Here is a 15,888-nt window from a genome sequence, read left to right as displayed (position 1 = left end):
TAGAAGACCCACTGGTGACAGCCCAGTTTGACCTTTGCGCAATAATCAATGCTATTGCACGTGGAATGATCATTTAAAACTTGCAAAGAACGGCTTGGGTGGAATAATCAGGTAGATATTGAACTGGTTGGTAAAATGCTCTTAGGCTTGTCAGTAAATAGCATAAAGACGAGTTTGTGGTTATTTAGATGTTTCCCACAGGTTTGATTGTGGATCTGATTTTTCTTTTTTAACACGTGGTTTCATAAGAGAATACATAACATGCTCAGAGACCTGAAGCAAAGTGAGCTTTATTATAGTATTTTTGCCAGAATCTCGAATAAAGGGATTGAGAATCCAAACTGAGTTTTAACAAATTAGAAGTGTGATCAGGATTAATTGGGAAGGAATTAGAGAGTGATTAATGCTAATATATATTCTTATATGTGTATATATACATATATATATAAACACCACTAAGTATCGTAAGTGCAAATTGTAAAAATAAGATTTCTCTATTTACATTAATACCAGCTACTCACACTGCCTCTTATACCACATCTCTGCCCCAAACCACACTTCTTTTTGCAAGATGGCAGGTGCATCTGAGAGGCCTTTGGCACCAACATATATCACCAATGTCATTTGATTACTCAGAAAGCATAGTCTTCTTATGCATTCATTGAAGGGGGGTTACTTTTAGGCCTCTGTCACTGAAAGACCATAAACAACAAGATATAACAATAAAGCTGCACAAAGCCTAAGTATAGGGGATTTGGTAGCTGATCAACGGAAAAGAAAATAAGGGATACACAATTTTGACAGGTAGTTAATTTCATTAAGCTACCTTTTTTGACCAGGGATATCACACAAAAACTAATATATTTCATCTGTTTTTGTCACCAAAATATATTTTTTTGCATTTTCCGTAAAAAAATACTTCATAAGACCTCATTGGGCTGACGTGATGAGAAAAATAATGTTCATCTCTTATATGTCAAGATAGATTTTAAATAGATAATAATGACCATGGTTATTATTAGCAAGTATTTTTATTATGGAGAAAGAATCAATAATAGCTGACAATTACGTAGTACTTATTATATACCAGACACTCTCATGATTACTTTGTGTATATCATGTAATCTTCACAGCATCCTATGAAAAAGGTTCTTTTGTAATTTCCACTTTACAGATGGGACGTTGAGCTTGGCTGGCATATGCCTACATCACAACTTCCTGTAACCCAAGAGAGGTTTGTTTGATAGCAATTGTTAATAATGTGACTTTTCAATTATGTCATGATATAAGTCCAGTCGAACTCACTATCTATAATTTGGGCATCCGGGTCCCCTCTTTTATAGGATTGCTTTAGAAAATATCTCACACGACAACAACCTCATTTCCTCTGCACAGAGAAGGTAGAATATAGCTGGGTAGTTCCTCTGCCTTAGTTATAGTTTTAACCTCATCACCAAAAAGTGAAAAAGTATAGGATGATTATTCCAAGAGCCTTTAAAATAATCTAATGAAAATCATCAAATTAACATTCTGTAATTTACATAGCATCTGTGGAGAATGTAGTCTCATATTTATTTTATAAGAATTTGTTTAAAATTATTTTTCAACTGCATTATTGAATGAAAGCAAAATGGCCCTGTTAAATGTTTCATTTAAATATGTAATTGATTATAATTGTTTTATTTCAAAAGCCTTATTTAATTTGTAAAATACAGTTAAGATAATCAGTTATGACTGAGTTCAAAATGTCTTGAGGAAAATAGTTTTGCTATGATATTAAAAATAAACAATAATTAGTAACCACAAATTTCTCTTAATGAAATAATATTTAGATTTTTAAGAACATTTTGCGATTTAACTACATATTATATGCATAAATTTAATTTTCTCACTTTATTAAAGTTTTTTCATAAAACATTTTTAAAAATGAATAAAACTGTCATGCTACGTTGCAAGATATGTGATCGTTTAAGAATTAAAATTGATTATAAAAGTTACAGCAGGATATGTTTTATCAGCATCATGTAAAATAGTATACAATTATTACTTTAAAGCTGAATGTTTTCTCTTTCATAATAGTTTAAAAGCGGTATCCTGCAACTGAGTAACATATTTAGGAGTATTCTTAACATGAAACCGCTTTTGGTATTTCCTTCTCGTTTTCTTATTAGGAAGTGGCAGAAATACTTTTGGATAATGAGGAGGCAGCGGGCAGCAGAGGGCATGAAGCCTTTTGTAAGGACTACTCATCGCTCTTTCAGGAATAGATTTCAGTCCCAGGCCTTTTCTTCATATGCATATAGGACTTACTCTTGACTTATGTCAGTGATTAATGTTCTTTGACTTCTATTTCTATGAAAATGTTAAGCTGATATCTACATAATGTTCATAAAGCACCGTCTATTTTGTCTCTTGATTTCTATTTCCATGAGGCATTTTTTTCAAATGGAAATCTCTAAATAACCTTGGCAGCTTCGCACTTAAGGCTCCCAATACTGGCAGTTACACTACGTCACTGGAGTTGTCTACCTGGTCAGCCTTAATGTACCTTTTGTGTACATTAGGTCTAATTGAAACAAAATCAGAATCATTGGCCAATCGAGTGTTTGTCACATGTACTAAAATAATGTGATTCTCAACTTTCCCTCTTCCTCCTTTGGAACTGACTTTTGGGGCCCACATAATTTGACACCTTTGGCAAACTGAGCCAGAATCTGCCTTGCAGAAACACAAAAGCTACACGGGCAAATGGTCTGCCAAGTGACCCGCGAACAAAGGGGAGATTGGGTTGCCCTTGGAAATAAACCCATTTGAATTTTATTATCTCCAGAGCACCCTGTGTCTCTAATCTTGTGAAAGGTTAGCATTCTATCCATCAGAGCAAGATGAGAGCACTGGTTGATGTCTGTTCTTGATGATAACTGAACACAGCCGTTCAGGCTGGAAGAAGATTCATTATTGCCCTTAGCAGTTCAAAGACAGAGCGGAAACGGGCCAGGAGGGAGTCACATTACAGCAGAAGCCACACGGCCCTACGTCAGAGAGTACTTAGAACTGACAGACGAAACCAAACACAAAGGACAGCTATTTTGAAGAAGCTGTGCAGAGCGCTTTAAATAAGTCCCCCAAAAGCAGAGCTGTTTTACGATTACCCTTGATAGAGATTACCAATTTTTAATACATAGATAGATACCTTCTTGAACATCATTGCTGATGTTGACCCTGAGAAGAGCAAGAAGGAAAAGTCAGTGAGAGGAACAGACTCAGGGCTTTCCTGGGCATAATATGGCCCCTACCTCCATCATTATTTCTCCTCCCCGCTGCCCGTATGGCCACCCCTACGCATTGATGAAAGCGAAGCGGTTGGAGGCCAGAACTGAATGATTCTCAGTCTCGGCTGGGATCCCATGGGGAGCTGGAACATGTACCTGGCCCTCGCTCCCAGAGATTATGACTTAATTACTCTTGTGTGCAGCCTGGCTATCTAGATTTTCTTAAGCTATTTTAATGGGCAGCCAAGGAAGAGATCAGTGACTTCTACAAAGAAAGGAGAAATTTTCATTTGGCTGCTCCTCCTCATGTTTCTTAAGAGCCTGCATAATTTCTCGTCACCAACTATCCTCCTACAAACGAAGTCTGGCCCCACATGCCTGAGTTCACTCTTGGTGGTTGGTGCTGGAGGGGTTTTTCCACTCCTTTGACCAGCAAGTGGTTGGGTAAAGAAACAAGGGGAACTGGGCAAAGAGCTGGCCTTGTGAGCAGAGTAATATACTATTCTAGTTTGGGGATTTAATAGCTTTATTGAGTAGAAGTAAACAAAAATTGGAAGTGATTTTATGGTCTTTGGTTTAGGTGCCTAGTGGGTTAAACAGACATCCAGTGTTATGGGTAATGTGATCCATGAAATAAAAATGGAAGCAGGGTCATGGGCAAGGCCTATGGGGCAGTGTTGTAGGCCAAAGCCCAGGGACTGTGCAATGACAGTGAACTCTGAGAGTGTCTCAGCTTTTAATTGCATCTGCATTCCTTGGGAAGAAGCAGAAATGCAGTCCGCAGGCCCAGGACAGTTGTTTGCTTTGGCAGCAACCGTCAGCAAATTTCAAACTTAATTTATGATGCCCAGAATTAATAGTTTATCTATACCACCTTGTGAACATAAATGGCCTAATCAGTCTTTCTTACTTTAAAAGATATCTTCAGAAGAAATAACCTACCAAGAAATAAAACATTTATCAATCTAATGTGTAAAGGATCACTAACTACAGAAAAAGGTTTAACCTTGAGAAATGTGAATTCAAGTCAACAGTTTCTAGAAACTGCTTTATTGCTTCAAATCTCCCTATATCAACCCTTTCCTCTACATGGCCAAGTTACCCACGTGGTTCTGAAAATTCTGGTAGCATTCGGTCTCTTCGGCTGACCACTACTCTACTGCTATTAAACTGGAGGACTCTGGTGCAGCTATTGATTATTTTTAACGAACACTCATGATTGTAAACTTTAAGTTGTCATTTAAAATTATCTTCATGGAAAAGTCTAGTCAGTTAGTAAAATACATTGGAAAAATATAAAATGATGATGTCCAGTTGAGCTAAATAATACATTATTATATCCTTGGGTTTTTTTAAATCTATCAGTTAAAAATATGTCCAGTTATTTAGATCTAATTTATAAGAGTTTCTAACACACAGTGGGAGTAACATAATAAAACTATCCTTTGGATTAATATTGTGAGCAATTTTGAATTATATATTGTAGTATTTTTAACAGCTGATGTAGTTATTTCTTTCAGAAAATAATTCTTTACAGTTTATGATGGGCATTGTATTTTGTTGTAGGACCTTATAAGACATTAAAAGCTAGTTTAAATTTCTACTTTTATTATCATGAAGAGAAAGTTAAAAAAGGAATTATAATAATATTTTACTTTAACCTCTCTTAAGGTAGAATGTTATTATTTTTCTTTTTCCATTCCTATACTATTTTATATGCTAGGTTTGCTGTGGGATTTTCTCCTTATGAAGTTCTCCAGAGACTCATTAGGCCACGACCTTAGAAAAATTTAGGAATGTCACTTTAAAATCACTAGTCACCTCAAATCTGCTAAATAAGCAAAGTGATTTAAAAATATACTTTGGGGTTTTAGTACCTCACAGGAGAGTATAAAGAGATGTACAGGCTTCTGAGTAAATTTTAATGTAAAATAAAATAATGGAAGAAAGGAACTTTTACCCTACTACTTAGAGGTTATAACAGAATAATAATGGAATATCTTCCTACTTACACAAATTTAAAGGTGTAATATGTTTTCTTAAATGAATCTTTAAACACGCACTAAGGATTTTGATCCTTTATGCCAGGGATTAGCAAAATGTTTCTGTAAAGAGCTATATATTAAATATTTGGGGCATTCTGTACAACATAAGGTCTCGGAGACATTTCCTTCTTTGTGAGTTTTTTGTTTGTGTGATTGTATTCAAACATTTCGATGTGTAGGTGAATGTGATATGCTTATTTGTTGATAATGCAAACATTGTTACAAAATGATATGCACAATATGATGTATATGTACATATATCACAAAATGAGTCACACTTTTTAGTCAAATATTTTTAGCTCATACGTGTGCCAGTCACTATTCTGTATCCTGTCACTGTAACCCCATGTTCTGTGGTGGATTTTCTTCTAGTGGAAACCACCCCTTGGAGAAAGCTACGCCAGTCCTAGCAATTTGACTGTGCTCTCCAGTCAGTTACATCAGCTAATTAGTATTAATGGAAAAAAGAACTGCATGTGAAAATTATTTTTATAAATAATATATATTTGACATTAGAATATCATTTTGCGATGTATATTTAAATGTGATTTTACCCAGTGTCCTAGGGATTTATTATATTTCTTATTAATTATTCAAATCCCAGTGTGAAATTTAATTTAGGATGAACTGCAAAGCCACCCTCCTCTCCTGTTCTTTCTTAGAGCTCATCCTTGTCTGTACAGCCTGGAGCGCGAGGTCAGGTGCTAGTTCAGTGGGTCTAGGGCAACTTATTTCATGTTTCTGAGCCTCAGTTTCCTCCTTTGCTAACTAGGTATGCTAATGTCTGATTTACGTAAAATGTATGTAAATCTTATAACGTGGTGTCTGGCACTGCATGACTCCCATTAAACTTCGGGCAACTTCTTCGGCACTTTCTCTAGTTATGCCTGAAATTACCATCATTCTTTGTATCAAATCCATTGGTCATCTTCATTTCTGATCTGGTATCTTTACTTTCCTTCTAAAATGTAACAGAGGCAAATGAAAATAATGAAGATATTCTACTGACATATTGATTACATTTAAGTCAGTTTGTGTTGGGGTAGGGACACTTCCTTCAGGGACAGAAATTTGGTTATAATAATCCATCAAACAAGAAAGATGTAGATTACTACTATTAAATTATTTTGAATTATATAGATTTCTATTAACTCCTGGGATGAATTGACTGAGTAAATCATAATGCTTAGCATGATGCAATAAACCTAATCTATGAAAATATATACATTCAAACCCAAGCAAAAAAATATAAATTAAGAGATAAAAAAGTACCAAATCACAAATGATATTTTATTTACAGCAATGTGCCTAGCAGAAATTAAAGATTCTTATATCTCCCTTTTTGAATAAATTGATATTTGAAAATATTTTACATAATCTCAGCTTTGTAATATTTTAAAAACCGCATACCAAAGTTCTGTTTTATACACAAAAATGCAACTGATGTTTAAGAAAATCTACTAAAACAATAGATTAGAATATCTATTCAAATAGTTCTTCCCTCTTTTCCTTATATTATTTTTTAAACTGTATTATGGAGAAATAAAAAACAACATAGTTTTTTATTATTATTATTGACAGCAACAAGAAAATCAAAACAGAGTTCCAAACTGAGTTTATTCAACACAGCAGATTAGCTATTGAATAGAAAAAGGCTTTACTGCAATGCGTGAGACTCGAAAGTGGATTGGGAGTTAACTCAAATATAGCATCCTGGGAGTTGCTTAAATTATGCTTAAAGTATGAATGTGAATACAGTCAGCTTGGAAAGATCATGAGCTACGAGGTCAAGGTCAGCAGCAGAGAGGTGGTAATGAAGGCCAGCAAATCATGGCTCATAACAGGCCAAGCTGTTCACACAGGAAGTGAGGCTCTGGTAGAGCAATCTTGACAGCCAACATGTTTTTGAACAGAGGCCAGGAGGCTTTACATATACAGATGCACATGTAAGATAGGAATACTTAGAAATGTGGAAGAGTTTGAAAATCTCAGGTGGTAAGATCAGTTATGCCCTGTTCTAAGAGGTGGTTTATAACATCTCTCTCTCTCTCTGAGGTCTGCCCACAAAATTATCACCATCCAAGAGAAGCCCAGACAAAGTAGATGCATTTCACTGGATGTTCAAGTTCATCCATCTATCTATCCACGCACTATGCACCATTTTTTGAGGACCTACTATATGATACCACACACACACGTCAATGATAATATTGGCAACCAAGAATCTTACCTGTGAATATAACTTGTATTTCAACTGTTTCCTATAAAGTATAGATCCTCAAATTTATTTCATACAAAGCTGTGAAGCTGATGAGGTCTGGAAATATGCTGGCATTTTTCTATGCTTTAATGCCCCATTTTTGGACCTCTGAAATTTATCAGTAGAAGGTTGGCCCTCATTGGGTGGAATGAGAGTGAATTTGTGCCCCCCAGGGGACATTTGATAATGTCTGGAGATATTTCAGTCATCACTACTGGGGGAAGGGTGTGCTATTGGCATCTGGTAAGTGGAGGCCAGGGGTGCTCCTTAGGATTATACAATTACAGGACAACCCCTCAGGACACAGATTTCTCATAGCCAAATGTCAACAGTGCTGAGGCTGAGACCCTGATGCAGTGGACTGCCATTTGACTCTAAGGTACCACACGAGCTGTGACTTGCAAAGGACGATGCTTTATGTGGCCAGGACTCTCTGAGTGACACCGGTCTTCACATCTTCTCACCTGGTCTCACCTCCTAGGCCTGGGAAGAGATGGGCCATAGAGAGACTGTGTTCTCTCACCCTCAACGTCTAACATAAAACAGAGTGAACGGCTTTGTGCTTGTTCCTCCACTGACGTTTCTTGTTATCTCAGTATTTTCTGGTAGTCATATCAGGTGATTATGGAAGCAAGAAGGCCGTTGGCAAGAGAAATTGTCTCAAAAGATGGACCTGAAAGCTGGCACGTGGGTGCAGAATGAGGAGGGGTATTGCTACTCACCTATCCTTGAACGAGACGTGATGCAGGCATGGTGGTAGCTTTACTGTGTCTATGAACCCTAACCCTTAGAGGATATCAGCTTTTTGAACCATTCCACTCTCCAAGCCAGCTCCACCAATGTGTTTTCTGTTTGTTTGTTTGTTTGTTGTTTTTGGTTTTTGCACTTGGGTTCTGGGCGAACTGAACTCATTTATCATGCTTTTGTGGGGAACGGGTAGAATGAAAGGGATTAGGAGACAAATATCGTTCAACACTAATGCATGTGTTTAAGAGAAGCAGACGTAAAACTCCTGCCCCACCCTGGTAAAGCCCGTTCTATCTGTAATCATGTGCAGATGTATAATCTCCACTGACCAGTGACCAACGCTTTTTACTCACTGGGTTCTGCAATTACATGGGTGTATATCATCATCCTGACACATTAGTTTGAAGTGAGATTTCAGTAAGAAGTATTTTGGAGAGCATAAAATACAATAGGAAAATGCTACAATTTCTAGTTCAATGTTACAGTATCGCCATACCCAATCCACTGCAGAACGTTTATCTATAGTAGTATTAACAAGACATCTCCAGCTTGATTGGGCAAAGCATGGCTGTTTCGAACTGACGCTGATGGCAGATTTCCTGGAGAACCTCTATTCTGCCCTTCCTCCCTTTCTCTCACCTCCCTGTGGCTCTGGGTGCATTTTACACTTTGATCCATTCATTAGAATGCCTCATTTGAAGTTGGGTTCTCCAATACCCTGGGGGCATCTCGTGGCTCTTACGAGTTTATTTATGCTCTTAAGAGCCCTGTCCCCATGATTAGGCAGCATGCACAATTTCTTCCTGCTTTTGGAACAGTGGTGACTTTTATCTACAAGATCTTCTCCCGCTTGAGTCAGTCTGCCCTGCAGCCAACAGACGTTTGCATCCAAATCTCCCCTCTAGATGAATGAAATCCTCCCAGAGGCTAATACTGGCTGAAAAAAAATTTCCTTTGTGCATCTATGAAGCATAACTGAGCCCTAAGTGTTCACTTTTGATATATATTTTGTGATTGGGAAAAATTTAAAAAGCAAAACCTTTGTTCTGCCAAGCTATTTCTTGCAGATGAGATTTTTTTTTTGACTGAAGACTTTATCCAATGCGAGCTTTACCCTCTTTGATTAAGTGAAAGGTTACCCTGAGATTGTTTTTCCTTATACTGCTCTTCAATTTTGTTCTCTGTGCTGTTTGGGCATAATACTTCATCAGCAAAATGGGTCTGATGACTGTCTTCCAAATACCTGTCTTGTTTGGTGCACTGGGAAACAGTTTTCATCCAAGTATAAAATATTTTGTTAAAAGAGTCAACCTTCGGAAAGTTGAAGTCTGAGCCTATGGGCATGCTAAAACGGAAATGAGCACACTTATTTTTGGAGGTGATTAGTTTTGCCTTCGCACTTTGAGTCCCTACCCCACCCCACCCCATCTTTCATAATATCTAAGATCAAAGCCCCTTAAGGTAGAGACATTTGTCACAATTGCCTGAAGCATTCGTGTCTTCGATACCAATATTAACTTTGACTATGAGATCACCAAACTGTAGGACAATTTTGACAAGAAATAATGACTTTTGAGGACTGGTGAAACTAATAGCAAACGTTTAAGACAACGACACACCCTTAAACACAAATTTAAACTTGGAATGGAATGAAATGCTTCTTGAGTCATATTTCTTGACATATGAGAGCTTGGTTTCTATATTTAATAATGAATACTAATTTAGGCAGGAGGAAACAAACCACAAGACACAGGGACTGAGCAGTCTGGTTTTACCATTCAGCATCAAAGTGCACATAAGCATCGTATTTCATGTTTCTCATGTCAAGAAGGGAAAAGCCTAAGGAATATTACCTTCAATAAAAGAAAGAATACAATAAAATTTTTATTCCTATATAGAATCCTTTATATCCTAAGTCTCTGAAAAACAATGAGAACCAGAGGATTTTTTCTTTTTCTTTTTTCTTTTTCTTTCTTTTTTTTTTTAAGCTCTTTGCAAATCCAGACCACACTATTGATTACTGACTATTCATTGCTGAAGGCAGTACTCTGTATTTAATACATTAAGCTTTAATTCCTGAGTCTAACAAAATAATTGACCTCAAAAGAAAGATAAATGAATACACTGTTCTGAGCTCATGATTAGAATCCACTTTCTAGTCTCATTTTATTAGTATTTTTCAATTCAGTGATTTTTCCCATTCTTTTCTAATTTCTTTTCACAATCTATAACAGCCTTCTCCCTACTCCTCTATCAACAAGGTCAAGCTATTTTGTTATTTTTTTTTTTAAGACTGGAAAGGTTTGCGTTATTTTTACACTTTGGCGTTATTGTTAACAACTTAATATAGTTTATATTTTAGAAAAAAATATGACTAGTGTTTCTGAAAATAAATCTCAAAGGTTCCTGATATAAAAATCATAAATAATATCGACATATAGCACATATAAATATGTTGATTAATTGATCATTTGAAAATTTTAAAAAATTAGCCCTGTCTGCTTCAACACTGATTTTTCTTACTGAATCCATAAACCCTAGAGAGGTTTAATAATATTTAGCCTGATTTTACACTCGGGAAAAATTAAAAGGAGAAATATTTGGTCTTTGGGTTTATAAGCCATGACTTTTAGATAACCCCTCAGTCTTTGTTGCCACTGTGCCTACAGAATTTCTTTGCCTAAGACAGTATGTTCTTCATAGTAAGAGGGTAATCTTCTGAACAGAGTCCTTTTTTATTTTTATTCTTTTTAGTTTTAGTGCTTTGGTTTTACTTGATAACAAATAAAAAATAATCCATCATTATTATAGACACTATCAAGACAATGACTTAATATTATATTATTCTGAATTGAGGTAGCTAACTCAGGTTCTTCAGGAACTTCTGGTGAAGCAAAACTGATATGTAGCTTCCATATAATTCGTGAAGTGATTTATAACTTTTTCCTTTGTGTGTCTCAGGAAAAACTTTCTGTGGGTTTCAGAAAGAGAAGTTATTTTGTTTGGTTTTAGGTTTTGTTTGTTTTTTTCCCTACTTAGATTTCTTGAAGTATCCAGGACTTGATTTGTCTCTGCATTAGTCAAGAGGGGACATAACTTCAGGAAATAAAAAGGAACCACGAAAGGCAAAACAGAACCACTCACTTGAACTTGGATTTGAAACTCAGAAGCATTACTTTTCCTTAGCCATTTGAAATCACAGTCTCCATATAGGAGGAAACCTGAGCTGACTCTAGCCAGGCTCATTTGTGCACGCTTATAGTTGTCCAACATGAGTGCACTCTTTTTTGAGAACTTCATATGAGGGCCAATATGACTAACAATATTTAGTGATGTTAATGATTATTGGCATCCTATCAAGTGTTTCCAGTAGCACTCAATGCTGTTGCCGCTGTTGCAGGATGAAAGAGTTTGTTTCTTGTTATAATCTTTTAAATTTAGAACCTCTTCGCCAGAAAGTCCAATTGCCTCTAGTTCATTCAAATTATTTCAAATGATAGTTTATATTTATAATGTGACTGCAATGTTTTTCATGATTTTTGATTCATTATAACAAACTAACTCATGTTCATTATACCTTTGGTATGAAGTAAATCTAATTGCACTATGAATCTCTGAACACTGATAATTGATTGCTATATATTGCAACTATAAAAAGTCCAAAATAGTACAGTAATTTCAATAACCCATTTACAAGCTATTCCAAATAAAAGCAAGTTAATTAAATTTAGTGTTAGAACTGATTTGTAAATAGGGTGCAGCAAATGTTTTTATTAGTATACATTTGCTATTACGTTAATGACAAGATTTTACATCATATTTCATTTTAAATTTATGTCAAACTACAGGGTTTTCTAAAATTTAACATTACACGAAAAGAGAATTGAGCAACACGGAGGGATTGTAAATGGTAAACTAATAATAATGGATATTCTTTCAAATATAAATAATGTGTTTCTCTGTTTTCTTTGACTTGGAGATTATACATGAAGGACAAATCTCATTTAAAATATCATAATCATCAGTTTATTAATACCTTAATCAAAGGATACATTTTTCTACGAAAATGACCATTAGATGCATTTTTTTAAGGTAAGTAGTTGCCCTAGGCTTTAGAGATCTTACTAATTTTTGACTACTTTCTTGATTTATTTGCAGAATTTTTTCGAGAGCTCCTAGAAAATGCAGAGAAGTCCCTCAATGACATGTTTGTACGGACCTATGGGATGCTCTACATGCAGAATTCAGAGGTGTTCCAAGACCTCTTCACAGAGCTGAAAAGGTACTATACTGGGGGCAACGTGAACCTAGAGGACATGCTCAACGACTTCTGGGCTCGGCTCCTGGAGCGGATGTTTCAGCTGATAAACCCGCAGTATCACTTCAGCGAGGACTACCTGGAGTGTGTGAGCAAGTACACCGACCAGCTGAAGCCCTTTGGAGACGTCCCCCGGAAACTGAAGATTCAGGTCACGCGCGCCTTCATCGCTGCCCGGACCTTTGTCCAGGGACTGACCGTGGGCAGAGAAGTTGCCAACCGAGTTTCCAAGGTAATTGAAAATCTGCTGTCTTTCTAATTGGTCTTCCGCTTTTACTCTGTGCATAAGGCAAACGTTTAAAAGAAATTCAAGGTGAAAATTCTCACGTACGGTGGTTCTTGCTCTTAGAGAAATAAGCTAAACGTCAAAGCTTAATTCCGATTTTTTTTCCCTTGCTTAGCTTGAGGGAACATAGGATTTCAAGTTGTTCCACATGGTTTAGAACATAATGTCAACCTTTATCAGCAATACAGCAGAGAAGCTTATTCCAGGAGTGGTGCAGAAATGGGTGACTTGTAGCCATGACCACTTGCCATTTCTAATTAGTTTTAAGGATGATAAATACTCATGAAACAGATCATCCAGAGGTTATAATCCCCTAGTCAGTCACAAGGAGACAGTCTTCATGAAGCCTGCAAGTGGAGTCAAGTTGTTGTTCATAATACCTCCACCTGACATTTTTTTCTTCTTTATTGTCCTTGTCAAAGTGGCCACATTCCTTAATCATGAGGGAAGGATCTTTTGATGACACCTGTAGAACTGGATTAGGGAGGACTAATGAATACAAAGGATGGATTCTGGCAGAGAATTCTTTTGTTATCCATTAACTTTGTAATTCAATACCATCTATTGTGTTGGGTTTATGAGCAAGATAAATCACTAATACACATGTGTATCTTTCCTTGAAGATGTCTCTAAACCTTGAATTCGAGGAGTGTTTCTCGAACCAATGTCTTTAAACATTGATTATTTCCTGTGCAAAGGATATCTGCCTTTGTTTAAATTTTTCCTTGACATTCAACTGCTCTTACGAGATGGGCTTGCCATTTATGAGGTCACTCCAACAAATAATCCAAAAGATGATTACTTTAAGAGGCAAAGTAAAAACAATACATAACAGGAACCTGATATTATGTCACCCAAAGAAGGTCATGTTTGTACAAAGATTATTGCCAAACTCAACTTTGTTATTGCAGGACCGTGCCAAAGATCCCCACATTTTTCATAACTATTGATATTATTTTACCATTTTTTTCCCTCTCTTCGATCTCTTCAATATTTACATCTTGGCATAAAGTTCATGTATACTCTTAAAAGTGTTTCTCTGGGCACTATTTGTAAAATTCATAGCAATCCGTTTTTAAATGATCAGCTCCTAAAACATTTATTTGACCATCGAGGAAGATTATTTACAAGAAAGCTCTAAAGGGGATAATCACAAATGATTTCATAATATAAAAGGTATATAACTCTGATTATAAAAACATTGTATTTTATTGAAAATCAACAATATTCTGAAGTATAGAACCCCAAGGTAGATTGATAAGGAACTGGTAGGTATAAGAGCAAGAAGAAATATGATCACCTGCGAACATCTGTAAAATATAGGTAAGTAAAAAAAATAAAAATAGAGTCCATATATTTTACTTTATTATTTTTATTGTATTTTTATTACCATTTATCCTCCTCTACCCTCTTTCACCTCCACTCCCACCTCCGCACTCACCACATGGTGACCTGTATATTTTACAACAGATAGATTTTTTTTTTTAAAGTTTAGTCACAGAGGCTTCACATGGAAGCCTTTTTCTTTTGTTGGATAAGGAAGCAAACATACAGCCAGCTTTTGAGAAATATGAGGTAAGAAATTGAAAGCATGGATTGGTACATGCCACATTCCTGATTGTTTCTATAGATTCTGCCTGTGTATAAATGATGTTTCAACATGTATATGTTAGTCTGGAGTTTCTAGTGAAATGAGAATATTTTCTAAAGGAGTCTCTAAAAAAAAACCACAGGGAAGGGTGTCGCTGAATCCTTTTTCTCAGAAGCTGGCATGGCAACAGCCAGGAGATGGTACCCCTACCCCCCTCATGCCCAATCATCAGTCCCTGACCCTGTCAATCCCAGGTCTTTGTTTCCCCAAATGCAGCATGCTGCACTTCATGACAAAGGTTGACAGTGTGGACCAACCACCAGTAAATAGAGTATGACCTTGAATTTTTTTCCCAGATGTGCTGAACAATGTTCTCTGCAACATAGAGATCTTGTTTCCTCTGATTTCTTCATAACCAACATTCATTTACAGAGCAGCTAGCTGCTGTGGGTTTGCGATAGAGTCTGTGGTCAAGTAACCATGGAATGTTCCATATTCCATGCAGGTGTTGGCTTATCTGACCGAAGTTTTAGTAGCAATAATCCACCTGAATCATAAATCTGATGCTGACAGCTGGCACCACCATTAGATAATACATAGATAGGTAGAAAAATAGATAGGCAGATCGGTAGATATAGATATGTGAATATATAGATTTGGTTTAGAAGAAACTGAGCAGTTTTTTCTCCAATGATTTATGACTCAGGGATTTAAGTATTTTGCCAATGAACTTTCTCACCTAATGATTACCAAATGGTCTGGAGCTGACTAAACTGGATAGATCTACGAGGGCTGTTTCCGTGCTGGTGATTTTCAGCACCCAAACTATTTCTGGTAATAAGAATAAAATAGTACAGGGACTAAATATATAAAGAGGAGAAGCAAGATTGGTGTTTGAGGCTTAAGCCCTTCATAAATCTGAAGTCTCCCTCTGGTGTGTTCATTGAGTGATTTAGAATTGGGGAAATGATTGCAAAAGAGTTAAGGAATTCAAGACAAAACTCCCAAATTGAGATCAACATACTGGCTTATCTTATGCATCTTGATTTAGGGAATATTTCTTTTTTTCCTCCTTCTATTCCTCTCTTTAAGGGGCTTCTGAAATCTTGAAGGCATCAGTAACAGCTCCTAATTAATTGTTTTGACTGGAAAATTTATCTCTTTGGCAAAACTTAGCAGCTTGACACAAATGTTTTGACACAAACATCAGATGGTAGTTACCTCCGGGGATAGGTTTGGAAGTATTATAAAGGCAGGGTATAGAGGGGTTTCCAAAGTAACCTATAACATACCATTTCTTAAGCTCTGTGCTGTGTTTGTGTGTGCGTGCATGTGCTTAAGGATATTTTTTAATGAAAAAAAAAATTAA

At 36.3% G+C, this 15,888-nt stretch overlaps 1 protein-coding gene across 1 annotated transcript in view; it reads left to right on the top strand.

Annotated features, from left to right (window-relative positions):
* GPC6 (glypican 6) overlaps window positions 1-15,888 on the top strand; it is a 720,441-nt gene that overhangs the window by 219,763 nt on the left and 484,790 nt on the right. Inside the window, exon 2 of the mRNA XM_090258046.1 lies at window positions 12,483-12,874. Within this exon, the coding sequence (XP_090114172.1) occupies window positions 12,483-12,874 (392 nt within the window). The remainder of the gene's footprint in view (window positions 1-12,482; window positions 12,875-15,888) is intronic.

The sequence above is a fragment of the Furipterus horrens genome, unplaced genomic scaffold (assembly GCF_987537825.1).
Source record: "Furipterus horrens unplaced genomic scaffold, mFurHor1.1.pri manual_scaffold_12, whole genome shotgun sequence".
NCBI classification, from domain to species: Eukaryota; Metazoa; Chordata; class Mammalia; order Chiroptera; family Furipteridae; genus Furipterus; species Furipterus horrens.
This window is presented reverse-complemented; position numbering and strand designations above follow the sequence as displayed.